Source organism: Tinamus guttatus, unplaced genomic scaffold, assembly GCF_059628265.1.
Source record: "Tinamus guttatus ecotype Peru unplaced genomic scaffold, ASM5962826v1 Tinamus_guttatus_pri_ptg000150l, whole genome shotgun sequence".
Lineage (NCBI taxonomy): Eukaryota > Metazoa > Chordata > Aves > Tinamiformes > Tinamidae > Tinamus > Tinamus guttatus.
This window is the reverse complement of record NW_028288684.1, coordinates 9468089-9482917: the sequence shown is the minus strand read 5'-3', so window position 1 is coordinate 9482917 and position 14829 is coordinate 9468089. Positions and strand designations below refer to the sequence as shown.

Sequence of the window (14829 nt, the reverse complement as noted above, 5' to 3'; positions counted from 1 at the left end):
GCAGCTTTTGGGAGAACTGCATTTTGGGAGAGAGATTTTGGGAGAAATATCTTTGTATCTCACCTCTGGATGCTGTTGTTGTATAGATAGGCAAGTCTTTAGCAGCTCTTCTCAAAATTTCCTGCTGGGATTCTGGTCTCTCTTCTTTTTCATATTGTTCTTTATCAGCTTTTGACAAGCAAAACTGTTTGGGAAGGCAAAAATGGGAGGAGGGAAAAGAATAATTATCACTTTGTGTACAATTCAAAGAAAATACCCTATGGATCTTAATCCTATCCCTTTGGGCAGGATAATCCTATCTTATCTCACAAAATTAAAAAAAAAAAAAAAAGACTGAATGCTACTAAGTTACAGGAGACCCCCAAAACCACAACTGGAAAGGACATGATGGTATCTTGGTATCTTTAAGGTATATTAGTGATATCTTACAGAGAATCATCATCCTCTTCCTTATCTCCTAAGTTTCCCTTTGCAACACAAAAGCCAGAGATTCAGGAGGGTGTTAAGAAGGTACAAACCTTCCTTGAAATTGTGATGAGTGTAAAATCTAAATGATCCATGAGCCAAAGGAATGCACAAGAGTCCTTTGTTGCTATAAGAGATTGAAGTTCTCTTACTCGCTATCCTCCTGACTTTAAGAAGGCTACAAGCCAGAGGAAGAAGGGGGCAGGGGGCAAGGAGCAACTTTTCACAGCTGCAGCACAGAAGCTGAATGTGTTTAACTGAAATTTTAACTAGTAGTAGTCAAAGCTGGCCTTAAAATCTGTTAGCTGTATTGAGAGCAGCTTCAGCAAAACCTGTGGAATTTCAGGGAGAGTTACAATCCTGAATTAAGCACAAGAAGCATTCCTGTTTAAGACGAAAGGCTTCAACGGACTAAGCCAGAGAGATTTTTCTCACTTCTGACACACTAGTATTTTATCCATTGAAATTACAAGCTTTACCATTAAGTTCCACAAAAAAAAAAAAAAAAAAGTGCACTGACAAGTACCGATGCAATGGCTTCAACATACACTGAACTCACTATTTCTCTGATATTTTCTGTTCTGGAGCATTTTAAACTCTGAGCTTCCAGCAAGGACTACAAGAGCCCTTTTTATAAGCACACATAGACAGAGTATTCATGCTGGTGAGTGGAAAATGCTGTGTCTGCAAACGGAACAAAAATGTGGTTTAATATGAACATATTTTCCTATCAAGAGCATCTATATGATTAGTTCATGTGAATTTTCCTCTCATCCTGTACTTTTTCCTCTTCTGGGTTCTACTCAGTTGGCAAGCACCAACAAAGACCTCATTTACAGCAAAAGAGGACACAGTAACACACTGCTCTGACTGTGCGATGTTATTTCCTAATCTGGAACGCAAATAACTCACCTGTGTTCCAGGGAATCTAGATAAGCTCACATTACATATGCACACACATACACACTCCATATGTACATGTATAATATATATACATATATATATGCCTGCTCATTCATTTAAGGGTGGAGGGTGAAACGTTGCCACTTTTACTGGGCATGCCTGGCAGAGCTGGGATTGCAAAGGTGTGGGAAGAGGTTAGGAGCTGCCCTGTCACACTCTGTTCCCCCAGCTCCGCAACTGAGGGGAACAACCCACCGTGTGCCAGAACTTCATCCAGAGGAGCACAGAGTGGCTCTTGTCAAATATATTTAAGGAAGGGCCATAACTGCTGGGAAATGGAGAGGGCACATGTGAGAGAGGGGGAATGTGGCCATGGGGGAGTGTTACCAGGGCAGCGACACCTCCAAAGGGACTGTGGCCAGTGGAGAAGCCAGCAGTGGCAGTGCCTGTTGCCTCACTGACAGGAAGGAGAAAAACCTGTGGCAAAATCCAGGGCTGTGCAGACTGGGAACGGGAAACAGAGCCGGGGGAAGGAAGGGTGTTTCCCTAAGTGCTTTCTTAATTGCCTTCTTTGCTTCTCAGTACCCAGAGCAGTCCTTCAAAGCCTGTGCTCACTGTCAGTAAATTCAGGAAAAATTCCCAAATCTGCTTTGCCTGCTTGGTGGAGAATGAGGGCAACACCCCATGCATGCCTGGTCTGTAACTGGAGTAACTGTAGTGACTTCGATACATTGGCAGGAACCTTGGTTCTGGTACAGGGAATCAGTGGCGGAGATGGTGTGCCCATCGTATTTAGGGGAATAGGGACAAACAATGTGCAAACAGGAGAAAAACAGAGAGTCAGAGGCGACCAGAGAGAGCCCTTGGCAGATGAGAAGGCAACAAGGAAGAGGCAGGATGGCCCCAAACTCATGGGTTCAGGATCGAGGAGCTCTAGGCTGGGGGCTGCAGGAACTGTGGCCAAGCTGGGGCAGTGCTGCTGGGAGCACCAGGCCCACAGCTGCTCTCCAGGGCGGTGAGCAGAGCTCCGGAGGCTGCTCATGTTCTGCCGCAGCATCAGGCACCACCAGGTGGTGGCCTGTGCTCAGGGGAAAGGGAGGTCCCTGGCAGCAGAGAGCAGTACTCAAATGGCCGCAGTGCAGCGGGGTGCAAGGAGCTGCTGTGGGAATGAGCACAGGGGCTTACTGACCAGAGGGACCCAGGAAGCCGGGTGCGAGGCTGAGGACTCAGGGTATGAAGTATAAAATGGAGCCCTTCAGTTAGTGGGCTAAGCAGAGCTATGGAAACAGAAGCGCTGCCTCCCAAGCATGACCACTCAATGGTGCCTTCCTCAAAAGGAACCTAAAGAAGAGGATACGGCCGCAGCGCCGCAGATGCTGCTACAGAGGCAAATACCACTTGTAAATGCTGCCCTGCACAATGGAGCAGGGCTTTGGGATCAGCTACAGGAGGGATAAATGGAGCAATGGCTAATTCTTTAAGGGATAATGCTTTAAGAGACCCCTGCGGAGGGCCTGGGGGAAGGATGGGAGCCACTGCAGTTGCTTGGACAAGGAAGGAGAAGGAGGTTCTGGAACAGCAGTCATGGCTTATGCCATGACCCAAAGGCCCTGACAACCAGGCCCCTCTTGTATCACTTGATAATCTTATCAGGTAGGACAGTCTGTTGATCAAATGATGACCCATATCTTCAGTACTGGGGGGTAATGGTGTGGGATTAGTAGCATGGCTGAGGATGATGTAGGGTCTAGCAGTATGGTCAGCTTTGAAAAAACGTATCGAGAAGGGCTGAAAATTTCCCATGTTCTTACCCTATACATCAGCACTTAAGAATGTTACTGAAAAAAAGGAGGAGAAGGATATGATTAAGTGGGAATGAAAGGAATTGCAAGGGCAGGGGAAAGATCAGAGCTCAGTTAATGCTGTCAGAAGGTGTGGAACATGTTCCAGTCCCTCCTTTTACTCCTCTAATAAGGAAATGCTCACACTCCATCAAGTCTTCACCACCCATTGTGGGTATGGAAGAAACCCTGCAGTGACTGAAGTTCCAAACCTACAGGTACCTCCAGTGGTGATGGTACTTACTGCTTATATGGTCTTCATCACTGGTATGTATGCTAAAGCACAGTGGATATTTGAGGGACAAGGCCTGAATAATATTCAGAGTTAAATCTGATAGTCTAGTCAGTGAAGATAAGGGGTGGAGTTTATAATGGCTGTATGTTCAAATGTAACTTTCTTGGTTTTGTGTTTTACAGGGGCAAGGGGTGAAGGTTACAATATGTTCACGGTTTTTTTTGGCAGAGGGATCATGCACTCCTCTGAGCGAGGTTGTGGTGCATGGTGGGCTGTTTAACCCATTAGAGACAGATGGAAATGGCTGTGTCCAACCATGGAGCAGTTCAAGGCCTCCTGCAATTGAAACTCTGTTTTCTATGCTCAAACATCCCTTTCAAATCATCAGAAATTAGGATCACTCTAGTAAAATGCTAAACTTGAGATTTATTTTTGAGGTCATCAGCAAGCACATTTATATCCATCTCTAAGCTAGAGGCTTACTCTTCTATGAAAACTACAGATTCTCACATCAAAAATTTAAGACAGCCACGACACATTATGCCAGCTAACAGCAGTGCAATATGCCTTTCCCATACTGCCTCTTGGGAGCCTGCTAGGTGGCCAAATGAGTGTCCCATGACCCATAAGCAATTAGAAGATGCATGTAGACAGGAAATACTACTTCTAGAAGTCATTTCTATGGCAAACCATTAACACACAGAAAAGACAGTAGGTCACAAGGATTAGCTTTTTGAATTTGTTCAAAAATATGACTCCAAAAATCCTAGATGAGGATTTCAGTTTCCCAAAGCTATGTTTCTGTTCTAATTTCAGAAATAAATAGGCTCACAAGTCCACAGCCTTTTTAGACAATGGCAGGATATGTATGTTCAAAAACATCAAGAGTTGTCTATTACCACATAGCTAACCATTTCCAAAGAGGTTCCAGTAGTTCTTATTGAAAACAGAAAGAATCCCTTTGTTTCCTTCCTTTTTGGATCTTGCATAATGTTGATTGTTCTTTCTTATGACAAATGTACAGGGATTACACTACAACAACAACAGCTGCAGAATCTTTTTTTAGTTCAATAGTAAGATCACAGGATGCTATTTGTTTTGAAAGAATACCTAATTTAAATAACTAAAAATATATACATTAACACTCTAGTACAATGGGGAAATTCTGAAGCCAGATTTTGTTTTTAAACAAAACCAGCCTAAATTATTTACTAGAACATGAACAGAGGAGGAAAGAAAAGTATTTTCGGAGATTTTTTTTGAGGTAGCTGTAGATAGATAGATAGATATAAGATCTGATTCCTCCCACACACTTAGAATAGGAAATATTCATGGTGTCCCACATGCCCGAATCATTCCTTTTATGCACCGAATATGGAAATATTGTTACAACATTAACTACAATACAGGTATTGTGTGAAGAAGGATTCCATTATTAAAGAATCTAAGCAGGCAGAAAACATTATTAGGCTCTAGCAGCAGCCTAAGTTCACACAGCTTTACAAGATCTGGAGTAACACAACTGCAATCACATTTTAGCTGGCTAGCCTATCAAACATTTTCTGACATGGTTCTGTAAACAAACTATAAAGCCAGACAAATCACCCCGGATGAAAGCTCCTCTGAATTTTCACATTTAACTATTCAGCACTACTCTTTTTGCTTAGCTAAAGAGTAGAATAGTATTTTTTCAACTTGCATTCTATAGCTTTCTAAGATAAAAATATCTAAGTAGAAGTTAGGCATGGCAGAACAGTGTTTGCTTTTCCACAGTAGAATGCTTTTACTTCCTTACAGAATTGTTTAAGGCTAAGCCATTAGCACTGAAAGTCACTCTTGCCAAAAATAGAATGAATGTGCAAACCCCATAGAGCAACCAAAACCTCAGTTTAGCTATTTTAAAAGCTTTATAAAACTCCATTATTATTATTTTTTTTAATTTGGTGCCACTATTTAACCCTTATACACACCATTAGAGAGAATGGACAAGATAACACAGTCTGGGTTCACTGCATTTAACACCATTCTCTTTCAAAACAAAATTTCTTATAGTCATCAGGCATTCTTTTGTCATTATGTAAACTCCTTTTACATACTCCCTTCTCAGCTGTCATTGAACCTTAACTCTTGATTTACTTCTAAGGACTTCAGTCCTCCAAGTTATGAGTATTCACTGCATTACTAATTCTCTTACCCCTAAAAGAGAAAATTGCCTAGAATGGAAACACAAAAATGTTGTTATATTTGATTTATTGGTTTTAAAAATATGGGTGGTATACAAATTACTGCATAGCAAAGTGCTGTAACCCCAGAAATACCTTCGCATCTTTATCTCATTAGCACATATATGTGCATGTCAAACTTGTGATGAATTAAACACATTTCATATACAATACTGTCCCTGCAACATAAGATACAATGTTTTAAGAGCAATTTGATGACTTCCATTTATGATTTGCTGTCATGCTGTACTATTTTAGATAGTAAGAACACAAAGGTGAATCATGCAGCACTACAAACAAATTTCACCACTGAAAACAGCTCAGCTATTTATAAAGGGAAAATAAAGGGGGGAAACACAGACATTTTTCTAACGTCAGATTTACCTCCTTGGTGGGGGATGCGGGAGATGTGAAAATAGTCTTCCAGTAGGACCATACAAACATGAAAAATGACAGATGAAAAACCACAAGGTAGACAACTGCAATAAAACACAAATAAGAGCTGGGTGAATATATCTGAAACGAGATAAGAACTTTTCTCTGATAAGGATTAAATTATTACATTATAAATCATCTGTTAAAATTAAATTAATTAAACTTCTGCCTGTCTACAGGAGGGCATACTTAAAACAGTCAGTCAGTCGAACAAACAAAAAATAACCCCCAAACCATCAAATGTGATAATTGCTATTCCTCAAGGTGAGTTATTGATAACCTCCATAACTATGTCAAAGATTATGTTGGTTCTGAGGATTTCCAAATTAAGACAATTTTCCCCCCTGCTTAGAAGCTATGAAACAAGAACAAAGGAGATAGGTAGGTAAGTGCTATCTTGCAGGCACATTGGGTATAATAGTTGAATCCTTCCAAAAAGTAAGAAAAAACTTCAATGTTTAATGAGAGACCAAGAAAATAACCACTACTACACCCCAGGAAAGTGAACATGAAGAATCTTATTTTCAGATCAACCTATGTCAAGCTATGTCTGAAGGATGCCAGTGGCTTTCTGTAGAACTAGGGGTACAAGCATGTTGTTAAAAGCCTAAGTCAGGTTTCAAAGATACTGTCAGTCTCATTAATTAATCAAGCATTTTTAATCTCCAGTAGATCCAAGAGAGCCTGCATCAGTCTGATGGGCACTACATCTGAATTAAAGCCAGGACACTGGCTTTAATTAATTAAAGCCAGGCTGCACGGTGCCGAGGGCATTGTTTGGACAGGCTTCCTTAACAGAGTCATGGATCTTGTCTGCCAGAGAGAAACTGGGAAGTAAAACTTATTCACACAAAGTAAAGCATAGTAGTAATAGTAGTTTCCTGAAGTCTTGATGGAGCTCAGCTGTGCAATGTGCTGTAAAAAAAAACATAGGTATAACAGTTCTTGAAGAACTTGGGGGAGTTCTCTACCACTTCACCTCTTCATTAAAAGAGGAGATTCTATCAAGATTCCTCTTTTCTATTTTCCCTGGATGTTCCTATTGGGAAGTAAACTGTAGAGTTACCTCCAAATTCCTTGTTCTTTATGTGAGAGATGACCACCTCTCACCAATGGCTTCATACTCTAAAGACAGTAACTGTGTCTTTAGAGTGGATGGTGGAAGAGCAAACTTACAAAATAGTAAGAGACAACGACTCAAGTCCACGCACCATAAATTAAAGTGAGCTCTCAAACAAAAGTCCTGTTGGTCATTCTGTGTTTCTGTTAAAAAAAAAAAAAAAGCCAGAGCTTTATAGAAATAAAATTTGAACCGGAATGGAATGATCCTTTGGTCTAGCTTTTGTTCACAACAAAGTGGCAGATCAAGAAATGTGGAATTTCTTTAGTCAATTTATACTTCTGTAAATAGTACTCTCTATTTCATGTATCTGCCAAAGGCAATATTAAGACTCAAGCAGAATTTGTCAATACAGGGCTGTAACCACTTCATCCGGACACTTAAGAGTTAAAATGTATGGTCACATTTGAAATTACATGGTTATGCATAGTTATAACCAAAGCTGAAGAATGGCGTTTTGCAGAATTTGGTAAACTCTTTGAAAAACTGCAAGCAGTAGAACCATAACTCTTCCAAAGGGGTTCAGGTTGAACGATGTGAGGAGGTGAGAACAATATTCAACATCCCTTGACAAATAAATATAAAATGATCTTATGTATCTGCTGCAATTCTCTCTGTGTTCTCCTTTCCTCTTCTTAGAGGGTAGTATTTAAACACTAAGACTTAACCTATTTAAAAATATTTGCAAACCTAAATCATGGTTACATTACTCACAGGTCTTGTCACCATCTCAACCTTGTGGTACTAGACATTCAGCAGACTAGGACTCACAATATTCACCTGGTCTCCTAGTGCCAATATATTCACTACACAGATCGTGCACATAAAGGAATATATAACCTATACTAGTATATAACAAAATTATTTAAATATTAAAAAAAATAAAAAAATAAAACATTTTACCTTTTTCTGCAGTTGAAGAAATGGTAACTGGAAAAAAAAAAGAGAGATATGGTAATTAAATCTGTACTGAGTCAAAATTTTGGTTAAAAGTGAAATAAATGGAGATAGCTGACTTGTCCCAAGGCATGTTTCAGATGTTAATAGAGCCGTCCTATCCTTCTGGGATAAAATAAGAATTAATGTTCCTTCTTCTAGGCTCTGTGGCCTGGTGAGCTAGTGGAAGAGCTGAAGGGAACTGGTTCCCTCCTATAACTAAGCAAGCATATTCCTTTTCACAGACATTAATTACATCATAACTTATATATGTTGCCTATCAGATATGCATCTACCATGTTTTATGGGGCACTTAAGCAAGCAGGCTAGCAGGTATGTGCTTGGAAAGCAGAACACGAAATAAACTTTCTACAGAAGTCCCCGTGAAACCGTATCACTTACAAGTGTTCTACTTATGTCACTCTGTCTTTTCTACCACGGCTTCTCTCTTCCCCTGTCACAAGCTATTTTTGACTTTTCTTCTGCTGACCCGAATTCTTGAGGCATAATTAAAACCTCCCCACTTCCCCCTGTCCTCCATAGTCACCTCTTTCTATTCCGGCAGCCAATTCTATTGCTGAAATCCCCCTCGTATTCTGCCCAGCTTGGGCAACCTCCTTCCCTCAGGCTTCTCCAAAACCATCCATCACAGTTCATTCATCAGGCCATGGAAAAGGCTGAGTAGAAAGCAGCTGCCCTTACAGGTCACTCTCGCCACTCTCCTCACACAGGCACAGAGATCTTGAAATTCAGTAAGGAAGGGATTTTTTCTGCATCTAATACAGCGAATTTAAGCTTCTTGGCATCAGCGCTAGCAGGGTCAGCTGAGCCCTGCTGCGATGCTCCTTGCCCTGCCCTCTCGCTCAGCACCCACATTTCTGCCCTCTCCAAAAAGGTTTTTTTTTTTTTCCCCTGACGTGCAACAGACCTTGGTCACAGAGGGGGCATGTTTCTCACAAAACTGTGGACATCCATAGCAAAGAGGGCTGCAGCCTTCGCCTACACGACCTAGACACTTTTTGTAGCCAAGAGACGTAATGAGGTGCTGCCTCAATGTACAGATTTTCCCTTTCCGCTCAGAACGGCGATTTTTCCTCTCTTAAAATACTCACTCAGCACTCTCTACCCATCCGTGGAAGCCTCTAGGAAGTTAACAGAAAAGGCTTCAATGCCTTCCATGTAAAGGAGGCATTTTATCACCCCAAACAGCACCTGGATGCTTTCAAACTAAAGGCAGTTGCTCCAGAAGGACAGCTTAATTCCTCCTTGGTTCTGCATCCTTGCACACCCCCCTCCAGCACTGCCCTCCAGCACGAGCCACACGGAAAAACAGACCTGCCCGCAAAGCACCAACACATTAAAAAGGGTCTCAGCAAAGGGTCTCAGTGTGACTCCATTGCAAGCTACGGATGTCACTTTTTTTTTTTTTAAGAGTGCATACTATCCATGTTTCTTTATTTTTTTTATTTTTCTATTTCCATGTTGATATAAAAAATTAAACTACATAACACAAGAAAGGGAAGATAAAATCAAAAAAGGTAAAAATTAAAACAAATTTGCTGCATAAAGTCTGCTTGTTCACTTTCAAAAATTACCAGAATATTTCAGACTAAACTTTGTCACTGGCTCCTGCTCCACAGGCAAACATCTTCACACACAGTTGGATAAACACATATCTCCCTATGCAAGGAACACTAAAAAAAATTTAGTTAGCCTCTAACGACATCATAAGAACATCATATCTATAAAACAAAAGGATTTTTAAAAAGCAATTCTGTTTAAAGGGTCTCCATTACCTGTAGTCTCATTTCTGCTGTTAGTACAAAACATAAAATGAAGAGCCAAATTTGATGCTAAAAGATTCAGAATAATGAACAGTTTCTGCAGGAAGGCAGGAAGAAGGTAAGATTACATCACATATTTATTACCTGTGAGACTTCATCAAAAATCCCTAAAGTAACTTCATAAGCATTAATTAAAGCTTCACCAGGAACATAATTTTCTCATCCTTACCTAGTTCCCCTAGGTTAGACTGCACAGCTATTACACTGCGCAGAACAACTTTAGCTTAGCAAATTCTTGCAGTTTGGAGTAAAACCCCACAATGAAGCACTTCTGATTTCCATGCTGTCTTATCATCCTTACATAAAACAAAAAATAAGAGCTGGCCAGTGCCCTGGCACGTATAGACAGCCCCAGGAGATGAGGAGAAGACACAGTCCTGACCTCAGCCATCACTGCTCCTAGCTGGCATGGGTCCCTTTCACTGATATTATTCCCATTTGCAGATTAATAAAGAGCAATGTTGAGGCTCAGAGCCTAGTTACCGTCTGCAGTAATTTGTCAAACGACAAGTCAACAATTTCACGGGATCTTTACACTGTAACATGAAGCCTTCCTTCAAATAAGAGATTAAATATTAGTTACACAAAGCAGAACTTGAAGCATGTCCTAGACTGCAATGCAACAAGCAGCTTTGCACCTCAAGAAAATGATTCTAACTTTTGAATTTGGCTTCCGGAAAACAAACAAGAAAGCAGAACACGACGTACGCGCTGCACCCCGTCACCCCGGCCGGCAGTTTCACTTACAAGCTCAGCTCTCAGTTTTCGACTTCCTCCTCTGCTGCCAGTTAGAGGCTGTTGTCAGCTCCCAGTGAAATGGATATCACTTCCACTTTAAGCATTTCTAAATGTGGTTTCCCTTTTTCTTTTTTTGGCAGGGGAAGCAGGATTGATGGCAGAAATCAAGGAGTGCTACCTTTGGAATTACTGTTTTTGTTTCTTTCCAAAAAAAAAAAAAAACACAACACAAGATTTGTATGTTAATGCCAGGACGCAATAGTGCTGCACATTAGATGAGATGAACAAGCACAAGCACAAGCTAGTGCCTTAGCACTGCAGGCAGAACAAGCCTGTTGTATTTGAGAAACATAAGCACTGCAGGCCAGCTTTTGTTTTGGGGATTTCAAAATCTCTCCTTTACCAGTCTATAGCTCAGCTACAAAAAAAAAAAAGAAAAATAAGAGCAAAAATACTAGGATTGGCTTTTTAATATCCTTTTAATTAGGATTGTTTTTTGGTTTCTAAAGAAGCCTTAAAAAGTTTTATGAAGATATTGCTAGGGAAGGATAAAAATATGGCTAGATAGTGATTAGTGCAGTTTACTTCAGCCTTGCCAAGAGGCTGGCAGTACGTGGTCACGCACACAGCAAGTTTCCACAACAGCCTCATACCCTGAAGGATTCAGCGTTTGTTCAGGTGTCACAGCACCGTGAACAGCACAAAGGTATTTTATCTAAGTGCAGCGCAGAGTTGGACCTTGGCCACCTCAGCGATCCCAGGTGCTTTGTCCAAGGAAGCTGCTGAGCAGAACGCGCTGGGGAAGCGGAAAACGGCCTGTAGCAAAGTCCACGCTGCTGCTGCAGGAGCTCTGGGGACACCCCGGCCCTGAGCGCGCCCCAGGCCGCCACACGGCTCCCACGGAGCGGCTCATGCTCGGAGGCCCCCTGCAGCATGAACACCCAAAACTACGCACCTGCTTTCACTTTCTACAGCACGGCCTCTCCAAAATACACAGCCTAGCGTTTTGTCAGGTTGGGTCCAAATATACTTTTTAACCTGATCAAGTTGGAGGGTGAACAAAAATTCCAGTTTTGACTTTGATGTATGAAAATGTTGTCTAGAGTTTTAAGACACTTGCTATCACCCTTGGGAGTAGAAGCACCTTTTTCCCTTCATCATCTGTGGTTCCTCATTCCCAACAACTCTTCCTTTAGATCATTCCCGTTATCCTTCATCTTGCCTGCACCGCAGGAATTATAAGAGATGGAAGTGCTGCTGTTATCACAGGAAACAATCCTGCAGTCACAGGGACATCACTGGGCTGTATAATAAATGAGCTGGCGGTGGCAGAAGTGCCATTTGTCACGAGCAACTAACAGTTTTAGGTGCTTCTTTCCTTGAGGTACAGCCTGACAGTGATGCAAACTGCAGAAAGCGCCGAACTCCCACCTTCAGCAAATTTGTTAAAGTTCCTTCAAGAAAGCCTCCAGAGCATCTTGGAACTGTTACTTACTATACGGAAAAGGAACTGGTTGCTTACTATGTACAGGTGTATTTTGGGGATAAATATGAGGTGTTCAGGCACTTTTCAAATCACTACAGGGTAAGAAAAAGAAACAAGCAAACAAAAATCTCCCTGCTCCGAGGCAAGAGATGAGATGATTGCCAAGGCCTCATAAGAGGTTTGCTGCAGCAAAACACATTCCCCCTCAACTTCTAAGCAGAAAAAAAAAGAGAGAACAAAACACCCACAAACCACATACTCCCCTAAAATGCATATTCTAGTCAAATCCATCCTTGAGTCAGATTCTTTCTTTCCAGAGCAAGAGATTCAGCTACAATTAACTAATCTAGCAGCACACAAAAGGAAGTGACCTTGTTCCTTATGTGCAATGCTCATTTCCCCTTCCACCTCTCCCTTCCCACAGAGGTTCCTGGCAAAAGACGTTTTGGGTGTTACAGGCTCTCCAGGAATCTCAAAAGCAAACTTAACATTTTGCCTGACGTTCCTCATGGGTTCCCACCCCAAGTGATAAACTTTCAAGTGTGTTCCTTCACCAGAAGTACAGTTGCTGGTACTCGAGTCATGGGTGTTACTCTATCTGCAGACATCACTCGTTATCTGAAGTCATCTACTTGCTCAGAGAAGGGTGCTGAATAGGAAGAATAACATAGATCCATGATAACGTCATTCCGTTTTGTTCATAATCATTCACGTGAGCGTGGCAGAAACACTACTGACCGCACAGCTAGGGCAGACACCGAGTGCTCTTACGAGGCCAAACTCTCGTTTGACTTCTCTTACGGACCGAGGCAGCGTCACCACCCAGAACCTGGGCACTCGCTGAAGGTCTCCAAAAGCCAAAGGCCTGCGGCCTTCCTACCCGAGCAGCTCCTTGCGTCCCGACCGGCAGTCACCTGCCAGCGCTCTCCTCCCTGTGTAACAAGGAGCTGTTTTTAGACAAATGACTTGTGATGACAGAGTTGACAGCAGCGTGTGGCCCAAAGCCAGCAGGCTGGGACGCTGCCAGGCAAGGCACGCGCAGCCTTTCCCCGCTGAAGGGCTGCGGGGGCCCAGAATCCTGTCACCAGCTGGAACGAACGTCCTGGGCAGAGATTTGGGCCATGCCAAGCTGCAGCTGTTTTACCTTAATGCATTGCTAATGTGTTGATAGCGTTTTTACTCAAGATAACCAGCAACAGGACACAGGTTTCTCCACAACGTTCTGCCAGGTTGTTAACAAGGCAGAGGCTTTTCTGTGGCTCCACATCAGCACGAGGAAACACGAGTTGCTGCACTCTGCACCCAGCAGCTCCTGGGGTGGTCTGCAGCATGGGAGCACTGGTGTACGGAAGATCCGGCACATCCCTACCCCAAAGGCATCTTCTGTGAGGGGACAACTCTTATGTGGAGGTGTAAGAAGTTACCCAAATATCTACCCGCCTGCCTCCAGGAGACAGGCAGAGCAGGAGTGAGTACCCAGGCACTTCAGCTCACTCTGTCCTCTTAAATTCAAGCCTGAAGGCAAGTTTGAGTGCAGGCAAAGTGAACTGTGCTGATGAAGACACCAGTGAACAGCTCTGGGTCATAAAGGGGAATGAAAACCTGCCAAGGGAAGGGGTGGAATAACTTCCAGCAGCACATGAGCTGGAGCTGGGCTCCTTAGGAACGCTGTGCACAGCAGCAGCACTGCAGAGAGGAACACGGCAGCCTCATCACAGAGCGATGCCCTCAAGGCACCGCGGAGACGAAGGGGGCAAGGAAGATGGGGAGAGGGCAGGAGGAAGCTGGGCGGGAACACAGCCAGAGGAGAGAGACCGTGACACAAGTGGGGACTTTGTCTGTTTTTGCCAGCATAAACAGCAAATGTTATGATCATGACCATCATGGCCAGAGGAGCCAAAGCAGCACATTCGTTGGGACTGGTAAACTGCATTAATTCTCCAAGTAAGGCTGTTAAGGTTACAGCTGTAACTGCAGACTGTTTTTCTTTATTATTATTATTAATTATTTGTTACCAAACATGGTTATCGTTTGCTGAATGGTTAAAACAATATTATCAAAATCCTCGACTAAAAAAAGTAATTTAGAGTGGCCACGAGGCTTCTTACCCAGAAAACATTTTCCCATCACAGTAACAAAGGAGTTTTTTTTATTTATACAAGGCGTTTTCAGCCCCAGTGCAGGCAGTATGTGCATAAATACAAACAAGGCTACAGCAGGAATTACCATAATCAATGCAAGATCCTCCTCGGATTCTGAGTTACATTTGGCAATGAATTAAGCCGTGACAACTGAAAAGATTTCTGTTGCCTATTCTGGGAACAGCAAAGTCTGCTTTACCACTTCCACAGCTCAAGAACACAGCTACGAAGGCAGCTGACTTCTGGAATCCACCAACTCCTATGGATGACTCCCTACTTCTGTAAAATATTCTTAAAAGTAAAGCCCAAAGGCTCTCAGTGGTTTTCTTCTTGAGTTTATATATGTATATATGTTTTAAAGGATCCCCAAACCAAGGGTTCTACCTGGCTAGTTTGCAGACAGAACGCTTGCCAGTTGAGAATGTTCACCATCTCACAGGTGCATCTGCGCTTGAAACCATAA

At 42.4% G+C, this 14829-nt stretch overlaps 1 protein-coding gene across 3 annotated transcripts in view; it reads right to left on the bottom strand.

Moving 5' to 3' along the window:
• The window catches only part of ZDHHC20 (zDHHC palmitoyltransferase 20), a 42484-nt gene that overhangs the window by 16770 nt on the left and 10885 nt on the right, over nt 1-14829 (bottom strand). For all 3 annotated transcript variants that reach the window (XM_088522277.1, XM_088522278.1, XM_088522279.1), the window contains exons 2-4: nt 8125-8151; nt 6051-6145; nt 64-184 (exon numbers count right to left, since the gene is read on the bottom strand). In XM_088522277.1, coding sequence (XP_088378403.1) covers nt 64-184; nt 6051-6145; nt 8125-8151 — 243 coding nt within the window. The remainder of the gene's footprint in view (nt 1-63; nt 185-6050; nt 6146-8124; nt 8152-14829) is intronic.